The following is a 26063-nucleotide window of genomic DNA, read 5'->3' on the forward strand; positions in this document are numbered from 1 at the left end:
GAAAAACGGGGCATTTAATAGACCACAAAAAGAGCAGATGTTTGCAGCACTGAAAGGAGGCAAAGGACAATGCCTTATTCAGCTTCAGCTGAGAATGTGACTCAAATTTTTTGCTGCTCTGTTCATGTCTGCAAATAAATGACCACGAAACACTATGAGTATTGATTTGGGGGTTACAAATAAATTTTAGTGAGTAAGCTAACTCACAAATACGGAATCTGCAAATAATAAAAATGAACCATATTTCACCCAGGCCACATTCCAAAAACATTAGTAGGAAAAGCAAATGATAGTGAATTGTTTATTACCTGCTTTGATAAGGTGTTACTTGAGTTATTTACTATGTGGTCCCCCAAGTTTATTCTTCCTAAATAAATACAAATTTATTCCTTCTAAAACACTGAACTATGTTTCTACTAATCAGTCAGTAATTATGAAACAATGCAAGTAACTGCTGCCTCACTTAAAAAGTGCATGAAAGGCCAAAGGCTGCATGTATAATGGAATAATTATTTTAAGGACATTGAGTTAAAGACTTCCTTAAATTTAGAGACCTAGATAATGAACCGACTATGTGCCAAAAATTTTCATTTTACCAACACTGGCTTTCAGAAACTTATTTCCAATTCTCTGGTCCATCCCGATAGCCCTGGCCACCTCTTCCACGTCGGCTCCTGTAGCTTCACAGAGGGCACTTATAGAGTTAATACTGCTGATTCTCTGCGCAAGAAAAGCATTTGCTGCCTAAAAAAACAAAAGGGGGGGGTGGGTGCGTATGATGAGCTAAAATAGCAATTTTATATATCTGGGTTATATTTCTTTGATTTGATGCCAGTTACTGAAAGAAAAAAGTTATGGATGGTTTCAATGTGAGGAGGCAATGGATGGGCTGGTAAAGGAAAATGTTTTCATTAGAAAAGAAAGATGATTAAGAAAGAGGGTAAAAGAAGGGAAAAGAATGGTTTTAAAAATTACTCTTTTAATGTATCCTCCATTTTATCTTACAATTCATGAAAATGTTATAATTCTCCAGAATATTTTATACACTAATATTTGGTCCCCCTCGTGAAAATTACTTCATAATGGATAAGAATACTATCTTCAAAAGTATACCTTTTATTAAGAAAGTAGCTATGTCACTTATTAGATTTAAGAGAAATAAGTCCTTGGCTTTAAATTTAATGGAGAGTTGAATGTCATGTACCAACCAGTTTGGAAAGTTCTGAAGACCAGGTATTGGTGGTGAGGATCTTTTCTTTGGGAACCCAGTGCTCATATACAGCACACAGTGCCTGCACCGCTCTCTGGCCTTCTGGGGTTTCATCCCCTCCGATCAGTACTCTGTCTGGGTTCTTGAGGTCCTTGATGGCCGTTCCTTCTGCCAAGAACTCAGGGTTGGACAGCACCTAGAATTAATAGCATTAATTATGAACAACTTTAAGGCATCAATGTTTACATAAGAACCAGATTCTAATGCTTCCTTTTTTTAATACCTGTAAATTCAAGTTGGGTTTTGTGTTTGCATCAAATATTTGACGAATGCTTTCTGCTGCCCGCACAGGAACTGTGCTTTTCTCGGTCACAATTTTGTACCCATGTGAGTTTTGCACAATGCGTCTAGCACAAGCTTCAATATACTTCAGATCTGCTGCACGGCCTTTCCCCATTCCATAGGTTTTTGTTGGAGTGTTCACCTGGTGAAAGTGTAAGGGAGTAAGAACAGATAATCTGTGAGATACTCAGTGATTTCCAGATAGGCCCTGGACCATCAATTAGCTAGTCATGTGGGAAGTTAACGACCATCAGTAGCCCTGACTTGAACCCTCTATTAGTTCCTGGAAAATAATGTACTTCATAAATATAATCATCACCAGAAGGAAAGCTTGAAGCTTCTGGAGAGCTCATTCAATAAGTGTTCACAATCTGAAATGAAATGTAAGTTTTCTCTTCTTTCCTCTCTTTATTGTATGTAACATATTACCATGGTCTTTAAAACTACACTTCGAACTCCTTTTTCATTCTCCATTTTTATAGGCCTATATCAAAAGCTTTAAAAAATGCTTGCAGTATCATTCACAAATGCTTTCTTGTCTCATTAAAGCTAGGAAATCATCTAGCATCTTCAGGATACAGAATACTATGTAGACAAAGACTATCAAATAGAAAGAAAAATAAATCATGAGCCCAGAGTCTAGGCATTTAGTTTTGGCTTAACTCTATTATATAACCTTGGTGGAGTGTGGCTGCCTTTGCCTCAATGACCTGATTGGAAAATGAGGCTAACACACTTTATAAAATCTAACACGAGTTTTATAACACTCTGATAAAAATGAAAGTACTCTGAAAAATCCAAAATTGTATAGAGTAATTTTTGAACCAGTAATAAGTAGCACCAATTCTCTTCCCTTGACAAGCTTATGACCTAATGGGAAACTAAATAAAAGAATTAGCCAAAATAAATCAAAACTTAAAGATTGAGTTGAGGTGTGAAAGCAAGAGGAAAAAATTGTTTCTGTGCATGGCACGACTTGGGAAAAGCCTTAGTCATAGACGGCCGGGTGCAGTGGAGTCAGAAGGGCAATGACAGCTGGCTGATGGGATAAGGTAAAACATGCCAGAGGTGGGAGATGATCAGATGGGGTCCCCTGGTAAAGGCGCTCTGAAGATAACAAAGGAAAACTGATTTGTATAAAAGTATTCCCATTTGGAATTTGCCTTAAAAAATCTGGGGTGGGAAGAAGTAAAAAGAAGTAGTAACGAAGCAAGATCAGCCATGATGAACTGTTGACAATGGAGAATGAGTATATAGGGGTTCATTAGATTACTATGTTCACCTTTTGTATACGTTTGATATTTTCCATAATGAAAAGCATACAAGAAGCGAATTTTAAAAAAAAACGATCCAGAGAATGGAAACTAGATATGAGTTATACAATAATAAATTACCCAAACAGGCAGGCACACAAAGCAACAGCTTGGAAAAATTCGGGGCAGCTCAGGTTAGATGGGCAGTGAGACAAACGTAAAACCAGCTATCTGTGCCAGACCACCCTACGGTGGACTCTATTGTCTGAGAGTAGATTATTTTTAAATACCTTTTTTTACAGAACATTTCCCAATTGCTATTCCAGGGTCTGGTTAGCCAAACTAAGATAATCAGAGAAATAAGGTAACTTGTTTTTTTTTCCCTTTAACATATTTCGTTCAAATACCAGTTTGATCACACATGGCCTAAGAACATTCAAATAATAAACCCCAAAGAAACAGATTGGTCTTCAAAAGTTAAAGATTGGTCTTCAAACCTTATAGCCAATGATGCCACGCTTGCCTATGGTCTCGCCGACATGAAACCACATCCCCACCTCACTGGCCACCTCATTCAGCGGAGCTTCCTTAACTGTGAGCTGTTTGAAGCTACCAGTTTGAGCACTAATGACTTTTTTTCCTAAGCTCTGAATAGCTGTAAGGATCTCAGCAGATGTTGGAGGAACCAGCTCAACCTTGGCATGGCACCAACATGTGGCCAATTGAGGCTTCGACTAAGTCACAGCACCGTTGACCAGCACCAGGGCCTTCTCTGCGAGGTTATGGACAAATTGGGCCATGGTTCTAGGATGGAAAGTCAGTAACTTCTTGATTAACTCCAAGTATCTAGCTACTCCAAAATATTTTCTTATTTTCTCTGCCTCTTCCCTAACCTTCTGCAAACTTAAGCAGAGGATGGGTAGGTAAGTCATAGAAGCTGCATCAATTTCTCTGAAGCAATTAAGGATGCCAAAAAAAGAGAATTTATTTACTTTTAATTTTCTTTCTTTCTTCCTTTCTTTCTTTTTTTAATTAAAGTTTATTGGGGTGAAAATGGTTAGTAAAGTTACATAGGTTTCAAGTGTACAATTCTGTAATACATCATCTAATCTGTTTCCCCAAAAATAAGACCTAGCTGGACAATCAGCTCTAATGAGTCTTTCGGAGCAAAAAATAATATAAGACCCGGTCTTACGTTACGTTACATTACATTACATTATAAAGACCCGGTCTTATATTATAGCAAAATAAGACAGGGTCTTACATTAATTTTTGCTCCAAAAGATGCATTAGAGCTGATTGTCCGGCCAGGTCTTATTTTCGGGGAAACATGGTATATATCATACTGCATGTTCACCACCCAGAGTCAGTTCTCCTTCCATCACCATATATTTGATCCCATTTACCCTTAATTTATAACAGACTTAATTTATAACAGTTTTACCACTGGCTTCATTACCACTTTCTTCTGGAGTTCACAAAGCTTCACAGTACTGCTTTTGTCTCACCAGTCAGAAAACCCCTTATTCAACAACTTACAGACCTTAACAAATGTATAATCAATTCAACAGCATCTACCCTCTATGGACCTCATGGTGTTTCCTTCCTTTATCTCATAGGACCCCATCAAAGCTCACACCACTGCCTTGCCCTTTATTCTTAAGGCCCTAAAGGCCTTGAGTCATATAACACCCTAGCCACCAAATGGTTGATAACTATACCATCACACACAGAATATTTGAGTAGATGGTTACCCGGACATCAAGAAATAAGTTACCTTGGTTGAAATACTGAGTTACTAGAGTTTACTCCCAAGCATTAGATCTATTTCTTTTTCATTGCAGAGGTACAACAGTTTAGCCAAATTATAAGCTGAAGGTGCCGGCGGACTAGCCTGATAACCTAACCAACATATGCCAACTTCCAAACAATTAATTTAAAATGACTTTTGGAACATAATTTACCTAGTTAGGAGATGCCTGTAAGTTTGCAAGTAAACTTTACCTGATTCTCTTTACCTCACCTCTACCCACCAGTGGAAACAAGAAATGATGAAATATATATACTATCACACATGTGCTCATACATTACCAGTACTTCCTAATTCTAGATATCAGACTAGAACTTTCTCTGAATTTATTTGTTTAATGGTCTGAAATGACATATTTGACCAAATGATTATAGGGTTTGGTGAAATGTTGGACAACGTTAGTGACAACCAAAATTAAACTGGACAATGGCTACTAAGCAATGCTCTGGCTTAATACAATGGATTTACTATTAAAATAAAATGAAACTTCTATATAGATAAGAATACGTTAAAACTCCCATAGCAAAGGGAAATACTTACAGAAATAAATACAAGATCAGCTTCTTTAATGGCATCATCAATATTGGTAGAAAAAAATAGATTTTTTCCTCGACAGGATTCTACCACTTCTTTTAGTCCTGGCTAAAATGAAAAAGAGTTGTGTATAAACTGTTTACCAGTCATGTAAAATAACCTAATAGTATAGAATTACATGTGTTAAAGCAGAAGTTTATACTGTAATTTAAAGATCTAGACTTGCTCTCAAATAACACCTTTGTAGAACAATCAAAGACTATACACAAAAGGCCGTAAGTAAACATTATGTAACATTACTAAATAAAACAAAATTGAACTTACCACAATTAAAGTAGTAGCTCATTTTAATGCTGTGTCATTGTTTACCATGTGCCTGACTGTCTATAAGAGTTAATAATTAACTCTGAGTATCAACACAATTATCAGAAAATTCAATGTCTTCTGTGATTTCAAGCAAACACTTCATTTCTGCATTATCATTATGACTACAGCATTTTACCCCCCAAGAATTTAGGTCATTCATTTGGTTATGAAACAGTCAGTGTTTACACATACATAAACATATTTTTTCTAAGTCCCTATTGTAAGAAACCTTTAATGAAAATTTTGTTTTCCCATACAATTTAACAGGAGATGCAGTAATGTTAAGAATATTAAGCTGTACAATACCACCTAACAAGTATTCTTGGAAAAAACAAAACAAAAAAATCAGGTCGAAATCTGATCAGACTAGTCCAATCAGCAAAATCCAGACTGTGAAAATGTCTACAGGATAAACAACCTGGTTTCTGCAACAAATAAACTAAAGAGAATAACCGGATGGGGGGTTGGGAGTGTTAAAATACTGTGGTCTTAAAAGACACTGAAACAATACAAATCTGTTGCAATATATGGATCTTACTTGGAGCCCGATTCAAATAAACTAGGGATGAAGAACATGTATAAGAATTCTTGATATTAAAAAATTGTTAAAAATGTTAGTAATGATAATGGTGATGTGCTTAGGTTTTAAAAACTATTCTTTTTAAAAATACATAATGAGATGCTTATGGATGAAATTATAAATAATCAGGATGATAACAGGTGGGAGGGGGGACTGGTCATGTTGATAAATTTTTGAAACATGGTGATGGGCACATGGGGATTCATTATACTATTCTCTCCATTTTTATTACATGTTTGAAATTTTCCATAATAAAAAGAAAAAAACAACAACAAACAGACCTAAACCACTGAAGCTTACTTTTCTTGGGGGAGAAGTTTCAAAAAATATACACAATATTATGGATGTTTATAAAACTACTTATGTAGATAACAAAATAAAAAGCCACTACAGGTTTAGAATTATATCCAGAGGCAATTCACTTTTCTTCATGGTTCTGGGGCCTTTGAACATAAGCAATTAGAGGAAGTGTAAAACGTAAATTCAAATTTCCATTAGTTTGACTAAACTGTTTAACAAGACCAGCAAAATATATGAACCACTACAACCATGAATACAGTGTCATCAATCGCAGTAACTGTTTCCTTGGTTATTTTGACTAAGTTCCAGAAAATGAGTGTAAAAGGTTATGAAATTTGAGGATTTAGCAGAGAAAATTGAATACAGTCCTATATATAAAATTTCCTAATACTGCATTTAAATTGAAGTATCCTAAAATCAAAGCAATGCAGAATTTATACTAAGCCTTAATAAGACCTCAAAATGAACTACATTATTCTGTTAAAACCAATAGGATATTTGTAGATCTTCAAAATGATGGAAAAGCAGTTAATATAGGTTCTACCTCTTATTAGAGTCATTATGTAATTATCATAATTAGTATTTAGAATTTACATGGTGCTTTTTTTTTTTGGAAGAACTCAAATCCTTTCACAGGGTAAAATTATCTTTTATTTTACTCAGAAAAAGAAAAGCAAATTATCCATTTTTTAAAAAGTAGTTATTAAAAACACTGATGAACAAAGTTAACAAAAAAGCAATGACTATTCAACAAATATGGTAACACAAAATAAAATGTTTTAATTGTTAAATGTTAACAGTATCTACTATACTATTTTCTGAGTAAAACTGAAATATCTTATTACCACATTTTACCTAATAGCCTGTACTATTTCTTTCTCTGGCAGTAAAAATGACTTTTTTACTAATACAGTTTTGACCCATAAAATATAAGCTTATAAGATTAGAAAGAACCACAGTAAACAGAAGCTGATGGGTTTTCAATGTGGCCCGACAAATCTTTTTACTTGTCCTCTCTATTCTCAGATTGCTGACTTATGATGGTTCGACTTACAATTTTTTGACTTAACAATGATGCGAAAGTAATATGCATTCTATAGAAACCATACTTTGAATTTTGATCTTTTCCTAGCTAGTGATACGCAATACCATACTTCCGTGATTCTGGGCGGCAGCAGTGATCACCAGGGTGAAAAACTGATACTCTACAGTGTACTGTGTTGCCAGGGTTTTTTGGATGTTGTGTTTTTTGCACCCCATCATGTCTACAAAACCCCCATCTGTATCTCCTACTCTTGGTGAGAAGAGGACGGCAATTACTCTTGAGATGAAACTGAAGATAACTGCTCATCAGTAGGCTACTAACATAAATATTCTGAGGACGTTTAAAATAGGCTAGTAAGTTATGATGCTCAGCAGGTTAGACGTAGTAAATTCATCTTTTACTTATACTATTTCTAAGTTACAATGCATTTCTCTGGACATAACCCCATTTATAAGTTGAGGAACATTTATACTGCTCTGAACCTTACTACACGCAAGTCCTTGACCTCACACTACCCCTTTTATCTTCTTCAGAATATCTCACTTCCCATTTCCAGATTATTAAGATTACCAATATGGAAGTCACCTTTATTTCATGTCCCACCAACAAAACTGTGTGTATCTTTATCCACCCTTGTTTTCTTCCCTCTGGTCTCCAAAGGCGAGGCTTTCAAGACCAATCCCTCCACTTATGCTTTTGATCCCATCCTGTTGCTATCTTTCTAGATTTTATTCCACCAAGTAGATCTTTTCTTCTTATGCTTTCGACCTTTCCTTCTCTGTGTGATTTTATTAGATGCTCAATCCTTTATCAACCACAGAAAAATATATAAATAAATAAAATCACTTCCTTTACCCTGTGTCCCTCTCCAGCGACCACCCCTTTTGTTTCCTTCTAAATTAAACTTCTTACCAGTCTTACTCCTTGTCTACATTCTCCCCTCAATCTCCTACCATTTGGAATTATTCTTGCAAAAGTTACAATGGCCCCCATAATACCAAATTTAACGAATGTGTCTTAGTTCTTATTTCTTCTGCATTTGGCATAACTGACAGCTCATTCATTCAGCAAATATTTATTGGGCACTTAACTCTGTACTGGTCACTGTGTTAGTCACTCATAACCCGGGCATACACATCTTTTAGGAGCTTGAACTACTAAATCTATTCTGGTTTTTGGTTCACCTTCCCTGAACTACTCTTCATGGCTTCTCTAGGGCATTCCCTCCTACAATCACCATCAAACACTAGAATTTTCTAGGGTTCTGTCCTTCAGCCATGCTCTGTTCTTTCTACAAGCTCTTCTTGGAGAGCTCAGCTACACTGATTTTAACTACTACCTGCATAATCCTAACTTTACATTTCCAGCCCTGAAATCTTTTCCTAAACTTTTGATATATACCCAGTGGCCTCCTGCAAATCTCTATCTGGACATCCCAAAGAGTTTATAACTAAATAGGACCAAACAGAATGCACCATTTCATCTCCCACCACCCTCCACAACACCCTGCATTCTTGATCTCAATAAATGGCACAATCATGCATCCATCATTCAAACTGAAAACATGGATATCATTCTAGATTCCTTCCCCTCCTTCATCACTGTTATATGATCAACAACCAAGTCCTACCATTTTCCTTCTAAATATTTCTCTAACTAGTGAGTCTCAGAGTGGATAGAGTGAAGGTGGAACAATTCTCAAGGAAACTGTGTACTCAAAAGAACACACTAAGTATTATAATTATATATGAGTTATCATTTCTCTATTAGTGACCATGAGTTACACATTAGTCACCAATAGGGACTTCCTGACATGAAAATATATTATGAATATTTACAATGAAGAATCAATGCCATATTTTAATAATATCCTTGAAAACAAATATCAATTTGGTTGTATATTTAAAAATGCATTATAGGATACAGATTTAAAGGAGAAAGTCGATTGCAATGCAAATATATCCAAGTTTTCTCTGAAAATAAAAATATTTCTTTGCATTGTACAAGGTATTGAGAATAAATTACAACCAGCAACAATATGTTTAAGTTACTCAATAAACCAGTTCAGAAAGCAACATGAACTCTGGTTAAACCCACGCCATTCGCCATTCATTTTTCTTCCTTTATAGTTGTTCCTATTTGACATTTCACTTAATATTTCACATCTCTAATGTGGCCAAGGAAATGTGCAGGGATAGTTAATTTACAACATAAAGAAATAAAAATGGAACAAAGGCTAACATATCTCTAAAAATGGATATTGGGTCATATAATTCATTTCCCCCAATTTTTTTTTCTTAACACAATCTTACAGAAATCTTTTTTTAAAACTTGATTTATAAATTTCTTAAGCAGGCATATTTTAACAACTGATGTCTTAGAAAGACACATGAAAAGTATAAGCCTAAAATCACTTATGTGCTAAGAGGAAAATCATTCTCTTGCTAAGAAGATTTCTTCTAGAATTTTAAAGTTGCAGTGCCATGTTTATAATCTCCAAAGCCAGCTGAAAAAGATTCCATTTCTGTTGTAGGCTACACCAAATAGTGCAGAACTAAAATAGCTGCCTATGTTATCATCATCTAATTGCCATATTAAAAAATGAGATAAAATTAAGATTTTAAATAGCAAATAATTAACCATTTAGTTAACTAATAACCATTAAATGTAGCAAATACAATTATGGCATTTCAGAGTTCAGAGACTCATACACTGCTTCTTAATGAGCACAGACTTTCAAGTATTTTATATTCCAGTAAGAGTGACTTAAAGAAGAAAAAATTTATGTATGAAATAAAAGTGTGAAACAACCAAAATTACTTTCATATCTTTGTTTATAAAAGGTAGGTTACTGAGAAAAAAACAAGATATGGAAAATAAATCATTTTAGATCTTAACACTCTTAATATGACTATATATTCCAAATGGATTAAACCTCAATGTACAATACACTATTTTAAATTTAAAGCACTGAAGTCTTAGGAAGAGAGGTTCAGATTTCAAATAATGGAAATAGTAATAGCAATAATAAGAGTCTGACTGAATAAGAACCTGGCCAGGAAACATGCCCGGCCAACTGACTTTTTTGTTTTCTTCAAGAAAAATGTCCAATTCCAATATATTACATATGGTTCATACTTTTTTTCTTGTCCAGGATACCCTTTGTTTTTTCAGTAAAACTTTTATTGAAGTAAAACAAAAATACAGAAAAGTGCATATACATTAGTATAGAAAAATGTTTAACTTAATTTTTACAAGTGAATACACTTGTGTAGCCACTACCCACATCAAGAGTTAGAAGAACATTAACAGTAAATCAGAGTCTGCAATGTGCCCTCTCCTAGTCATGACCACCCTTCAAATTACCACCATGCTGAATGAGTTTGTCTATTTTTGAACTTTATACAAATGGAATTATATAGTATGTATTATCGTTGTATCTGACAACACATCACTTTTGTGAGAATTTAACCATATTCTTGCATGCAGTAGTGTCATTGATTTTCAACGCAGCATAGTATTTTATTACAGGATGGAAACTACAATTTATGTATCCATTCTATTGATAATGAACATTTAGGTTGTTTTCCATTTGGGGCTACTATGAATAGCACTGTTAATACCTGTCGTTTGACATGCACATATGTATGCATTTCTGTTGGATATATATATACTTAGGACTGAAACTGCTGGGTCATAGATTATACATATTTTCAGCTTTACTAGATACTGCCAAGAGTACTACAAAGTAGTTGTACCAATTTACATCCTGATCAGCAGTGTATAAAGTTCCAATTGTTCTAAATCCTTGTACACACTTGATATTGTCAGTAGTAAAATTTTAGCCATTCTGATGGGTGCCCTTTGTTTTTGAAGACTAGAATACACAGCTGGCAGAATTAGTTACTGAATGATTGGCTATAAATATGGTTTACAGGGTTTCAGATGACTTGTAGACCTTTTATGGATATCAGAATTATAAAACTCACTATCAAGTTATAGTTCCAAAATGTTTTTTAAAATTCCCCCAAACCAAATATAGTAGTAATGTTGTAATGGGGAAAGAATGCTATTATACTGAGGTATGTAAAGAACTATTATGGGGCCAGCCGGTGGCTCAGGCCGTTGGAGCTCCACGCTCCTAACTCCGAAGGCTGCCGGTTCAATTCACACATGGGCCAGTGGGCTCTCAACCACAAGGTTGCTGGTTCAACTCCTCGAGTTGCGCAAGGGATGGTGGGCTCCGCCCCCTGCAACTAAGATTGAACACGGCACCTTGAGCTGAGCTGCCTCCCGGATGGCTGAGTTGGCTGGAGCGTGGGCTCTCAACCACAAGGTTGCTGGTTCAACTCCTCGAGTTGCGCAAGGGATGGTGGGCTGCGCCCCGTGCAACTGAGATTGAACACAGCACCTTGAGCTGAGCTGCCGCTGAGCTCCCGGATGGCTCAGTTGGTTGGAGTGCGTCCTCTCAACTACAAGGTTGCCAGTTCGAGTCCTGCAAGGGATGGTGGGCTGCGCCCCCTGCAACTAGCAACGGCAACTGGACCTGGACCTGGAGCTGAGCTGTGCCTCCACAACTAAGACTGAAAGAACAAGTTGAAGCTGAACGGCACCCTCCACAACTAAGATTGAACGGACAACAACTTGACTTGGAAAAAAGTCCTGGAAGTACACACTGTTCCCCAATAAAGTCCTGTCCCCCTTCCCAATAAAATCTTTAAAAAAAAGAAGAAAAAAAAAAAGAACTATTATGGGCGGTCATTTGGTAGAAGAAAGGGTAAAGTACAAACAGAAGCTACCACATACACAGAGGATATTTTCTAAAAATCTTAGGTCTGATTCATGAGTAAATCCACAATGTTGAGTTGTTACTACTTTATGAGTGCCTTTTCATGGATTTTTATGTTTCATATGCCTATAAATAGCAGGGAGATTTATCCTACAGATTGAACTAGGCTGAGACTTCCCTTCCAAAGGCCTAACCTGCCTGAAGACTATGGTTGATGATAATCTTATAAAAAATAAAGCTTTTTGAGGGTGGTGGGGGGTGTTATATTCATATATATATATGAATATAAACGTTGGATAGAAAATGCTACCATTAAGTTTTGAAATATTTTCCTATTGGTCTTTAAAAGCATAATATCTTGAACTCATTTTATAATAATATAATAAAAAATAGGACAGCCAGCTTAATAAAATGGTTAAAACATATTTTCTTAACCATAAAACTGTAAATTCTCTAAATTCACATAAATTTCTAAATTCCAATTGAACTAATTTGTGATACTAAACACTAAATATGAAAGACACCATTTATCCATCCAAAATTTACCTGATATAAATTTAATAATCTAAAAACATAAGACTTACATGAATTCATATTATAAACATCCAGTTTTATTTTATTTTTACAGAATGCCACTTTTAAATTTTACTATTTTAATATGATAACCATAATAACAGACAAAATTAGAGAGTAGAGAAGAGAAAAACTTACCCACAATCTCACTGCATTAATACAACCATTATTAATATTCCAATATACTTTTTTCCAGTCATTTTCCCTGGTCATACTTGACATAACTGTAATAATAATGTCCTTAACATTGTGTATCTAAATGTTTTCATTTAATTTCTAACCAGTCGCAGTCATAAACTTTTATATCAATAGGAAATTTTTTAACAAAAATCGTGAGAAGACAAAGAGCATAAGAAATAAAGAGTTGTTTAACATGATTTACCTCATAAATAGGGAGCGTAGGAGAGTTCCACGCATTGATTCTTGATTCATTGACATCAACAACCGTTACCCTGACTTCAGGGCACATCTGAGCTATGACACTACATGTGGGTCCTCCGACATAACCCGCACCAATGCAACAGATCTTCTTAATTTCAAACATCATTGTACTAGAAGGGCAACAGTAAGACTGTTTTAGTATTGAGCACAGAAAATTTAAAGACATCACATTGCACATTCATCATACTTTATAAAAACTGTCAATGTGACAGATACTTGGAAAGATTACCTACTTTCACACTCATTAAGAATTATGAGAATAGTGATAAAAAATAACATTCCAATTGAATAACCTAGCCAGTTCTCGACTGCACTAGCATGAAACATACGGAAAAAATTACAGGAACTGATATTACTGGAGAAGAGCCACAAAGATTATAATGACCCAATATTTAAGAAAATCAAGAAGCAGAATAAAACGTTACCTTGGCCTCTACTACACTAGGGCAACTTGACTGCTGAGGGAAAGTTCAAAGGTAAACATACTAGTGTAATTCTTGCTAAAATAAATGCTGGTATACAAAGGTCAGCCTTGAGGCAGGTTTAGACTAACACAACAGATATTAAGATTAGTTCCATAGTCCAAAATTGGACTCTGAGATTATATTCCCTACCCAGTTTGACTTCAGTTTATTTTTACCTATTTGACAATGACCTTAAACTCGATTTCAAATTTAATCAGAAACCATGAGAAGGTTAAAGGAAAGTAGTTACCAAAGCTGTAACACAGATTTTGATAGGTTTTCAAAAGCCAATAGGTAAATTGATTCACAATAATCAAAATTACACAGGGCTGATTTATATATAAAAATATTGAGTTTATTCATTATGAGAATACAAATTGTCAAACTGACCAAGTTCTTAGAATTTCGGTCCTGGCCAAATCCTCAGACATCTTCTAATTCATGAATTCCAAAGAAAAGGAAAATGGTAGTCAGAAAGTTTAACAATTTGTTAGTATACTCCTGCATGGATCAGAGAAAACACTCTAGAAGGCTGATCTAATTACAATGCCTGGCAAGTATATCCCATTATGAAAAAAGATACACAAAGCACATAATTAAGATGATCCAAATCCCTTTGGTCTGAATCTGTATTACTCAAACTATGTTCTAATCTTCATTGGTTCTCTGAGTAGATTTCCTTATTGGAAGAGAATGAGCTGATATAAGTATACTGGTCTGCATTAAGAAAACAATTAATCTGGCATATAAATTGATATGTAGTGGTCATGATTAGCAGATATCAACTTGTAGAGTCTGATCTCTAATGACTTTTTTAAAGCTATAAAAAGAAACAGAATTTTCTGAGCAGAATTTGGAATCTAATGATTCTAAGAAAGTATATTCTATGGCTATACTTAACAATACACATAAAGAAAAAATTTTCATTGATTTTTTGTTTTGAATAGATAATACATTCATATGGTTCAAAAATTAAACCTGTATAACAAGGTATATACACTAAGAAGCCTCTATCCCCTACTTTGCTTCCACCCAACAACCTCTTTATTCGTTTCTTGCATATTCTTTCAGTGTTTTTAATACAGTACAAGTAAATAGATGTATATTCTAATAACCCTTCTTTCTAAATTCAAAAGGTAGAATACCATATACACTATCGACATTTGGCTTTTTTTCACTTAATGCATTCTGAAGACCTGTCCATTTCCTCTCCTCTCATGTTTTTTTTTTTCTTAATAGTTACACTGTATTCCATTGTTTGGATGTACTGTATTTTGCCGTGTATAATGTGCACCCACATTTTTGGCCCAAACTTTCAGGGGAAAAAATCTTTGGTTTTAATTTTTTAATTCAAATTTTTATTTGTTTACATTTAGGTACTTGTTTTTTGTATTATAAAGGAATTTTAGCATTTAGTTTTTCAACACATTATGGTACAAGAAATTTTATAATATATAACAAATAATTACAGAACACAAGAGCAAATACAAGGTACAAGAAATTTTACGTACCGGTAACAAATTTACAAGATTTAGGCATCATAGAAGGCCAAGAATTCTTCATTGTTGCAAGTTCATAGTAAGTTCAGCAAAACCGATTATCATATTCTAGCATATTATTTTGCATATGGATATCGTTATTGATTCCTAGAGTTACACTTTTAACTCATACGCATAAATAAAAGAATGAAAAACATTTATATAGATACAGAATTAGTACTACCCATGTATAATGCACATCCTTATTTTTCCCTCACAGATTTGGGCAAGAGAGTACACATTACACATGGCAAAATACAGTACTTACCAGGCAATAGTAAAACCATGCTAAATCTGGTAGATTCTCTCCTTAATAGTCTAAATCAGTGGGTTAAGAGTTCCCTACTATCACTTGTAAAGCCATAAAAATATGATATTCTATTAAACGTTTAGGATTCCAAGATTCACCTCCGCAAAAACACAAAATTTACTTTTGGCAACCATTCATGTTTCATTTCTTCGCCTTTCTTCTCCTTTTCACTTCTGCCCTTTACCTCTCTCCAGGCTTCAAGTGCCCTATCCACCAGGAGAAAGAGAAACTTCGCGGGAGGAAAATACTGCATTGGGACTGATTGCTAGTAAGTGGCGAAAGCTCAGGGGAATGTTTTCCTGAAAAGCTCCCACCTGTGGGAGGGACAGCTGAGCCTGGAAAAGGCTTACCAGAGATATGTCTGTCTCCAGCATTTACTGCTGCTGTTCCCACCTCCACAATAGAAAAGCCTTAGCATCTGGTTTCAAAAAAATTGCTTCAACTTGCTGCAGACCTATTCCTTCTTCTTCACCTTCATGAAAGATTAATATTCCCAATTTAAGGGTCTACTGTGTGGGCATGGTAGAGAATTTGGCCAGAGAGAGATATAGGTCCTGACACTCAAGTATTTACAATTTAGTTAGAGAATAATTCAATCAAAAAACATTAAATACCTTACTACGTAACAGTCACTACTGATCTATATACTGTGGATACAATAGTGAACATGGCATATGCAGTTCCTACTTTACGTAGTTCTAGTCTAGTAGAAGAGCACACAAGCAAAATAATGGCAGCTGTGATAAATTCCACATAGAGGAAATAAACTTGTAGGAGAATGAGTGGGAAAGGCTACCTGTGGGGAAAGGACTACTTTAGATAGGGTAGTTAAAGGACTCTCTGAGAAGGGGACTTTTAAGCTAACTTAAAAGATGAAAAGGAGTTAGTCGCACCTAAGTAACATGGTTAAATTATAAAAGGCAGTATAATCAATTAAATGACAAAGTGAGTGTTAGAAGTCCAGAAGGAAAAAAGAAAATCAAAAGAATAAGGCATCTACATCAAGGCAAATGTAGACTCTAAGCTTGGCCTAAAGAATGAGTAGGATGGAGAAAGAAAGGTAAGTGGGGAAGGGCATTCCAGATGAGAAGAAGGGAATAAATAAGAACTTATACACAGAAATGAGATCAGCCTATCTGAACAATAAAAGTGGGTATTGAGAAGAAATGAGCAGCAATAATTGTCTCCTAGAGTGGAAATGAATTGCAAGTGGGTCTTGAATGTCCTTTCAGGAAAGCAAGACCATAACAATCCATGAGGCTATAATTTAACAGTTAACGACACATAGCTGAAAGTAACCTAAGTTAAAGTAAGCTAAAAACCTAACAAACTCCACTGAAGGGGAAAAAGGGGGCTAGCAAAGGGAATGATCAACCTGGAAAGAGTTAAGCACAAGAATGACAGTGTTTATTTCAGCATTGTCTAGAGAAGAGTGGCACAGACCCTGAAGTCAGAAGTATTCTGGTTTCAGAGAGGTGAGGTAAGAATAGCCTTTCCCAATGCTTGGAAGGCATATTCCCCAAAGATTCTTTGTTCTGATTCCACGCTGCTTTATGCATTCAGATTCCCAAGAACCATAATACTAAACAGGGATGGCCTGGATTTGAGACACAAGTATTCCAGGCACTGGAATAAAAAATTTCCCTACTGTAATAGCTAAGTTCCATTCATTCCAGTGTATTCACCAATCTCTTATGCGCTTAATCATCATAAGTTAACATCTAAAGCCTCACTAATTCTGGGTCCATGGGGGGGGGGGGGGATCTACTGATCTACTTTCCAGATATGCAAGGCTGAAGATTACGTCCTGAACTATGATGGACCTGAAGAATATCACACACTGTTGTTGTCACACAGCTGCCTGCCTATCTGTCCCCTCGTGCCTACCCCTAAAAAGAAAGAAGAGTCCGTGAGACTATTCCTTTCAGGGACATTGCTTCACCTTTATGCCATCTCCTTGTTTGGCCCCAAAGGATGGCTGGCTAGCCAATGACGGGTAAGATTCCTCAAGAAAGGAACGACCTATGACAGGCACAGTCGTGTGGGGACCACCAGGAGAATTCATGGGGTTGACAGAGGTGGGCATAGACCCCCACCTTCCCCTGTCTAAGAAGAGCTTCTGCCTCTGTGCCTGTATTCCTTCCCACATCCTGCTTGGGAAGTGATTCTAGATGTGATAACATCAGTTCTCCATCTCAGTAAGTTTTCAACATAAAGGTTTTGTCCCCTGGGGAGGTACAAACAGTAATTATTTCTACATCATGGGACTTTTGACAGGCAAGGGTGATTGGTTTGAACCAGTTTTCTGGTTTGGTGTATGAGACTCACAGCCCGTAGAAAAAACAATGCTACTTCCTTGTACGTGCATCAATAAAAGTCACAAGGTGGCCCGATTTGGGACTCTCAGTCCTTTGAGGCTGTGAGACCCGGAGCCCCTGTTTCAAAACTTTCTTGATTTCTGTTTCTTTCTTATCCCTTCACCACCCCTTCTCGTTCTCTCACTGCCCGTGTTGCGCTGGACGCGACACACTGTAACACCAACACCCTTACTGGACAGGTAGCCAACCTCCTCCTAATTAAAACCAGTGTATCTAAAGTACCAAAAACATGGCATCTCAAAGTATTTTTGGAGCAGAGGATCTTTTGGGGTTATCACTTAATCCCATAGCCAGGAGGTTATTAGGGCTTTTCTGTCGGTGGACGCCGCCGAGTAAGCATCGTTGAAGTCACCCCTCCCGCGGTCGTCATGTCTAATTCAGAGTCTCCCAAAGAGCCTGAACAGCTGCGGGAGCTCTTCATCGGAGGTTTGAGCTTTGAAACAACCGATGAGAGTCTGAGGAGCCATTTTGAGCAATGGGGAACATTCACAGACTGTGTGGTGATGAGAGACCCAAACACCAAGCGCTCCAGAGGCTTTGGGTTTGTCACCTATGCCACTGTGGAGGAGGTGGATGCAGCCATGAATGCAAGGCCACACAAGGTGGATGGAAGAGTTGTGGAACCAAAGAGGGCTGTCTCAAGAGAAGATTCTCAAAGACCTGGTGCCCACTTAACTGTGAAAAAGATTTTTGTCGGTGGTATTAAAGAAGACACTGAAGGACATCACCTAAGAGATTATGTTGAACAATATGGGAAAATTGAAGTGATTGAAATCATGACTGACCGAGGCAGTGGCAAGAAGAGAGGCTTTGCTTTTGTAACCTTTGATGACCATGACTGTAGACAAGATTGTCATTCAGAAATACCACACTGTGAATGGCCACAACTGTGAAGTAAGGAAAGCCCTATCTAAGCAAGAGATGGCTAGTGCTTCATCCAGTCAAAGAGGTTGAAGTGGTTCTGGAAACTTCGGTGGTGGTCGAGGAGGTGGCTTTGGTGGGAATGACAACTTTGGTCGTGGAGGAAACTTCAGTGGTCAAGGTGGCTTTGGAGGCAGTCGTGGTGGAGGAGGATACGGTGGCAGTGGGGAAGGCTATAATGGACTTGGTAATGATGGAAGCAATTTTGGAGGTGGTGGAAGCTACAACGATTTTGGCAATTACAACAATCAATCTTCAAATTTCGACCCATGAAAGGAGGGAACTTTGGAGGCAGAAGCTCTGGCCCCTATGGTGGTGGAGGTCAATACTTTGCCAAACCACGAAACCAAGGTGGCTATGGTGGTTCCAGCAGCAGCAGTAGCTATGGCAGTGGCAGAAGGTTTTTTTTTGTTTATTTGTTTTGTTTGTTTGTTTGTTTGTTTTTTATTGGGGAAGGGGAACAGGACTTTATTGGGGAACAGTGTGGACTTTCAGGATTTTTCTCCAAGTCAAGTTGTTGTCCTTTCAATCTTAGTTGTGGAGGGTGCTGTTCAGCTTCAAGTTGTTGTTCTTTCAGTCTTAGTTGTGGAGGGCGCAGCTCAGCTCCAGGTCCAGTTGCCGTTGCTAGTTGCAGGGGGCACAGCCCACCATCCCCACAAGGGTCGAACCGGCAACCTTGTAGTTGAGAGGACGCACTCCAACCGAGTCATCCAGTTGCTCAGCGGCAGCTCAGCTCAAAGTGCCATGTTCAATTTTAGTTGCAGGGGGTGCTGCCCACCATCCCTTGCGGGACTCGAGGAATTGAACTGGCAACCTTGTGGTTGAGAGCCCGCGCTCCAACCAACAACTGAGCCATCCTGGAGGCAGCTCAGCTCAAGGTGCCGTGTTCAATCTTAGTTGCAGGGGGCAGAGCCCACCATCCCTTGCGGGACTCGAGGAATTGAACTGGCAACCTTGTGGTTGAGAGCCCACCGGCCCATGTGGGAATCGAACCAGCAGCCTTCGGAGTTAGGAACACGGAGTTCTAACCGCCTGAGCCACCGGGCTGGCCCAGAAGGTTTTAATTACTGCCAGGAAACAAAGCTTAGCAGCAGAGGAGAGCCAGAGAAGTGACAGGGAAGCTACAGGTTACAACAGATTTGTGAACTCTGCCAAGCACAGTGGTGGCAGGGCCTAGCTGCTACAAAGAAGACATGTTTTAGACAATACTCATGTGTATGGGCAAAAAACTCGAGGACTGTATTTGTGACTAATTGTGTAACAGGTTATTTTAGTTTCTGTTCTGTGGAAAGTGTAAAGCATTCCAACAAAGGGTTTTAATGTAGATTTTTTTTTTTTGCACCCATGCTATTGATTGCTAAATGTAATAGTCTGATCATGACGCTGAATAAATGTCTTTAAAAAAAAAAAAAGGTTATTAGGGCAGCTTATGCTCACAATCACAAGCAGAACAGGTTCTGCTAACATACTTATAATAAACATGGATTGAATGTCTACATGAGGCAACTCAGGTTCAAGAAGTTCATATTTGAATAAGGTGCTCCCAGGCTAACAGTTCCTATCTGCTGTTCACCTCAACACCTAGAACAGTAGGTGTTCAATAAATATTAATTGAATGAATAACTCTCCACAAGGGCCTACCTTTTTGAGATAAGACTGTTATTTGAGTATCTTTAGTTCAGATGGCTGATCATAGTATTTTTACAGAGATTGTCCAGAATCCTATCATCTTCTCTTCTTTAGGTAGAACTTCAGCCATGTCTTCCCAGAGTTACTTCTTATCCACATTGATTGCCAGGCTGTATTCAGCTTGCCTTACATCCAGCAGTTGGGGTAAACTATTGATTGCGGGTGGACCTGTATTATAGAATGCATGTGTTTCTGGGTATCCCTGTATTGCTGTTTCATAAGAACTATGGCTTGTAGATGACAATGGGAAAAATACAGAAGAAGCTAGATGTACAATCTATGCAAATCCAAATAAATTATTACTTGGAATTTTCAATGAGCTTTAAAATGGAGAGCGATACAATGTTAGTGATATACTTTCCCTTACACAGATGTCTTCTGATTCTATTTTCAATTCCTATTTTTATGGACCTTCTGACCCTCTCTACTGTGCTGTCTGGGAAATGGGAATGTTTGCTTATTTTATAAGTCAGTTTGAAATGAGTTTTTACCTCTGTATTTTGGAAAAGCCACAACACACCAGGCCATTCCACAACTACTGTTCATTTAAAATTTTATAAATTCAGATCAATAGTTCAAGCTAGAAGACATGGCTAACAAATAGGGGAGGTCTTACTACAATCTAAACTGAATATAATCCCTCTATCCCACCCTTCATCAGTTTACTCTGCATAATTGCCCAGCAGCTAAAGCAATGGATGTTATAGCTAGATATATCAACTCCACACATATTAATCATTTCCAAAAATTAAATACTATCAGATGCTTGACCCAAGAAAGATACTTAATCAGGGAGAATATTAATGTTATATGTAAAGGGTTATCATATAAAGCTGTAGAAATAGCAAGAGGGAGTATGGAATATGCTTAGTAGTTATAAATTTTATGTCGAGAAAGAAGTACAGCAAAGGGAGAAATCAGATCCTTTCAATCAGGGTTGTCTACCACCTACCTTGAACTAGATGCTTGGGTAGGACCAAGCACATTTCAGAACAGACAGTAAGATCTTTCATTTCCAGAACGCCCCTGAAGAAACAGACCAGACCACTATTTTCCATTTCTTAGGGGACTTGAAGAAACTCAAAGACTCACTGTGTCTTTGAGGGCAGTCAATGGACAGCTACTCCTCTGTATATCCGTGAAAAGCTCCCTACCAGTGAATCCCTCTCTTCTATATACCAGAGTACTAAACCCTACTCAATATATAATATAAGGGGTATAATTTTTCAAGGTCTCACACAAATATGATCTTCTGAAGCACGTACGAAAGGACTTCACTAACATGAAATAAAGCAATTATATGGTGTGGCGGCCAACAATGGATTCCAGGACAGCCTATACAGACGTCCCGATTGAATGTCTCAGGATTTCGCCCTCAAAAGGGCTTTCTGGCTTCGTTTTCTCTTTAGTTTCTTAAGAAAGGCGGCCAGTGCCGTGAGGAAAGCAATAGACCCCAGGTGAGCAGACTTTGCACAAACAAAAGGCAATACTCTGAGACTAACATGGGGTCCCTAATCAGAGGACCACTTCCTTCGATGGACCGTAGGCTTTCTCAGGCGCCGGAAAAAATTCTCATTTATTTCAAGTCAGAAAGTGGGAAAAAGAAGAAAGATGCGGCTGGAAGGCTCGCGAGTCTTGAATAAAAAGCCTAACCTATCCCATCCCCAAGGCAGCAGATCCAAAAGGCGATTCCCGCCCAGAACCCAAAAGAGGAGACGGGGTTCGTGAGACTGGAAGCCCGGGACCGAAGGCAGGGAGCGACCCGGGGCAGCGCGCACATCCCGGCTCCGCTCCCTCCACAAGCCGCCGGGATGCCAGAGCATCCCCACGCGGCGGCGGGGCCAGCCCGGGAAAGGTAGGTACTTACCCACTTCCAAGCACCAAGTGCGGCTTCCGCTCCTATCCCAACGGCTCCGACAGCTCCTCCCTCTGGGCCGCACTGCCGCCGCTCCGCCAGATCTCCTCTCACCGCACCCCGAGTCCCGGGCCCGGGCCCGTATTTAAAGACTTCTGCCCGAGAAGGCGGAGGCTTCATTCCCCCGTAGCCAGACCCTCCCGGATTCTGCCCTGTATCGCAACCACACTCCTCCTCCCGCCCCACTAGGCCCAGGACCCGCCCCTATTTCCTCCAGGGTCCAGGGGCGGGGAGGCGGGGGCGCGGCTAGTCCTGGATGGGGCTGGCCCCGCCCCTGGCCGAGCCTGAGCGAATCCGCTCTGGCCAGATCAGCGGCCCCGCCCCTGCCGTGAAGGGCGCTGGGCGGAGCTGCGAGCGTAACGAGTCCGTTTTCGCCGCGGGGCTGGATCTCAGGCGCCTCACACCTGCGGCTGTCAGAGGCGCGGTCTTGTCTGGCCTCGCTTCCCTCCCGGTATACCGGTCTTGACGGACGATCGGCGCTAAGGTCGTGCCGCGTGCGCGCCAGGTCAGCCATACTCGGGGGCTGCGGGTGTACTGTGCAGGCTGCGGCCCAAGTGGACCGGAAGGTCCGGCCCTCTTTCCGGTCTCCCCAGCAGCCTGCTTTTGTTTTGTCCCAATAGACCCTGCGGGTCAGACCCGGCCTGCGGCTCACTCCCGTCCCACGCCCTCCAGGCCCCTGGGTCCGCCGCACCCTCCGGGCCCGCGGCCTAAGGTTTCGTCAGAGCCCTTGTGACCCGCCGCTTCTGGGAAGGAGGTACCTCATGTCTCGATGATGCTCAGACCAGTCATGACTGGACCGGTTACTGCCCCCGCCGTGATCCCTGGGAGGAGAAGCGGGACATCCCTGGGAGGAGAAGCGGGACCCCCACGCCCTCCAGAGATATTTTCCTGCCAAATTCGGGATGTGGGGTGTCCGTGCACGATGTTTAGAATATGCAACATGTAAGTGTTGTACATGAGGAAGGGTAAAATTAACATACGGAGCTCCCTATCCACTTTTAATGTGGAGGGCAGTTCCGTTCCTCTTTCCCCACGCAAAGGTCATCTTAAACCAAAAATAAGAAAAAGTCATGACTTGGTTTCCCTCATTAAATCAAGAATTACATCATGTGACATAATACGTACTTGAAGTCAAACATCATCTTTAAATGCGTCATGAGGAAAGCGATTAGGAGTTTATAAAGACACATTAAAATACCACATAGATAATGGTTTTCTCGATAGGATCATGACGACGTTTAAAAAGCTGTTGAATGTTGGTTAAATACAGTTTTCTGTGAATTATAGAAAGTGTGATAGGATATGTAACGGTTGTACATTCTGTGCACTTAAATTCATCCATCAAATATTTAGTGTGTTAGACATTATCCTAGAGAACAAAGATGCAAAATGAATGAAAACCCAATTCCTTCTTCCAAACTCGCAGGCTAGCAGGAGGGAGAAACGAACAAGTAATTGCAATGCATGTGGTTAATACTATGATAGAGCTATCTTTTTTAACTTGGCATATATTAATACACAAATTTAAGTTACCTATTACAATTGGCTTTCTAATAAAAACCACTATTATATTATTTTTCCCTTTTTTCAATTCAACATTTTGCTACCTATTATCACTTCACATTCTTTGTTAATATTTTGATAATAATCATAATGTTCAAAACAATGGACTTTTGAATCTACAACAATTCTCAAAATGTGCTGACAGTCTTTGATATCCTTTCATCGGATCCAGGAGTTCAAAACATTTTCATGATAAAACTAATATTACTTCCTTTATTCACTCTGTGTCACAGGTTTACGGTGGAATTTTTGAAAGGCTCTTTGACGTGTGACGTTACAGATTGAATGCAGATTTATAGATTTATAATAGATTGACAAAAATGTAAAGCAATACCAGTGTTCTTACTAATTTTTTATTTGGAAATACAGTAATTTTCATTAAAATATACTACTTATGTTAACATGTAGTGGATTTATTAATCACTTTTAAAGAATTAGTGTATTCATAATTTATCAGTTTTCATTTCTAATAGGGTAACCAATAGATATAATCAACAAGAAAAAAACTTTTGGGGGTCTTCAAATTTTAAATGTGTAAAGGAGTCCTGAGAACAAAAAGTTTGAGAACTTCTCGATGTAGGCCAATTATTTTCAAATTATGTGTCATGAAACTAAGTTTCTCTGGTGGTGAGTCAGCCTCTGAGGAAAGAGAATGAGCGGGAGGTTAAAAGAGGCAGGGCTCTGGGTCTCCTGCATGTATTTCCCTTCTCGAAATCACAGCGGTTTTACTGTTACCTGCTTTATATATCAATTTTCATGTAGTATTTCAATTTATAAACAAGTTCCTCTTACAATTTAAAAACCATTCATTCATTCATTCATTCATTCATTCTGTATTTCCTCTAAGTATTTATTACGTGATAGGATTGTGCTGGTCACTAGGAATGTAATTGTGAGTAAAGAAAAATACATTGCCTGCCTTCATAAATTTTACTGTCTCTGGGGAAACAATCGCACAGATAAATGTAAAATTATAACTTTAGTAAGGGGAGATACATAGTTTTATGAGAGTATACAATAGGAGTATTTAACATAGCAGGTCAAAGATGCTTCTTCAGGTTATGATAATTGTGTTCCTAAAGGAAATACAAACACTAACTAGGGGAAATAAAGAGGGCAGTTAGAGGAATAAAACGAGTGAATATGGAGAGAGCAATTCAGAACTAATTACCGTTATCAAGAATTAGCATATCGAGGGCCAGCCCGGTGGCTCAGGCGGTTAGAGCTCCATGCTCCTAACTCCGAAGGCTGCTGGTTGGATTCCCACATGGGCCAGTGGGCTCTCAACCACAAGGTTGCCAGTTCAATTCCTCAAGTCCCCGCAAGGGATAGTGGACAGCGCCCCCTGCAACTAAAAATTGAACATGGCACCTTGAGCTGAGCTGCCGCTGAACTCCCGGATGGCTCAGTTGGTTGGAGTACGTCCTCTCAACCACAGGGTTGCCGGTTCAACTCCCTCAAGGGATGGTGGGCAGCGCCCCCTGCAACTAGAAACGGTAACTGGACCTGGAGCTGAACTGCGCCCTCCACAACTAAGACTGAAAGGACAACTTGAAGCTGAACAGCACCCTCCACAACTAAGATTGAAAGGACAACTTGACTTGGAAAAAAGGCCTGAAAATATACGCTGTTCCCCAATAAAGTCCTGTTCTCCTTCCCCAATAAAATCTTAAAAAAAAAAAAAAAAAGAATTAGCATATCGAGGATAGTAGCCATGGAGATTCAGAGAAATAAACAGATTCAAGAGATGATCAGCGAATAAAAGCATTAGGACTTTAGTAATAATTATACACACCCTCCCTTCCCTGCCACACACACACACACACCCTCCAAGTGTGACTATACTATCCAGGCTTCTCACAATAAAGGTTAGTTTTGCCTTCCTTGCACAGATATATTTAAGGGAGTCAATTTCTAGCTCCTCAGCTTCCACAGGTCCCCTTCCCAAGTGATCTGCCTGAGAACAGTCCATTTTAGAAAAGAAAGGCTTACCTTTCACCCAAGCAAAACCTTACTATGATCCATTACCCAGGGATAAAATT

At 38.6% G+C, this 26063-nt stretch overlaps 1 protein-coding gene, 1 long non-coding RNA gene and 2 pseudogenes across 2 annotated transcripts in view; 2 read left to right on the top strand and 2 right to left on the bottom strand.

The window, feature by feature from the left end:
* Window positions 1-22646, bottom strand: part of UGDH (UDP-glucose 6-dehydrogenase) — a 30065-nt gene extending 7419 nt beyond the window's left edge. The window contains exons 1-6 of the mRNA XM_074324572.1: window positions 22411-22646; window positions 13185-13353; window positions 5156-5257; window positions 1494-1694; window positions 1209-1406; window positions 597-744 (exon numbers count right to left, since the gene is read on the bottom strand). Of these exons, the coding sequence (XP_074180673.1) occupies window positions 597-744; window positions 1209-1406; window positions 1494-1694; window positions 5156-5257; window positions 13185-13349 (814 nt within the window). The 5' untranslated portion in view covers window positions 13350-13353; window positions 22411-22646. The remainder of the gene's footprint in view (window positions 1-596; window positions 745-1208; window positions 1407-1493; window positions 1695-5155; window positions 5258-13184; window positions 13354-22410) is intronic.
* Window positions 1701-5137, bottom strand: LOC141569972 (ATP synthase F(0) complex subunit g, mitochondrial pseudogene; annotated as a pseudogene).
* On the top strand, window positions 18229-20377 carry LOC109438009 (heterogeneous nuclear ribonucleoprotein A1; annotated as a pseudogene).
* Window positions 22647-22792: 146 nt separating the features above from the next.
* Window positions 22793-24937, top strand: LOC141569973 (uncharacterized). Its single transcript, XR_012493726.1, has 3 exons — window positions 22793-22963; window positions 23079-23400; window positions 24255-24937. It is a non-coding gene; the product is annotated as an uncharacterized LOC141569973 (long non-coding RNA).
* The last annotated feature ends 1126 nt before the right edge of the window (window positions 24938-26063 follow it).

This window comes from Rhinolophus sinicus, linkage group LG02 (assembly GCF_036562045.2).
Source record: "Rhinolophus sinicus isolate RSC01 linkage group LG02, ASM3656204v1, whole genome shotgun sequence".
Lineage (NCBI taxonomy): Eukaryota > Metazoa > Chordata > Mammalia > Chiroptera > Rhinolophidae > Rhinolophus > Rhinolophus sinicus.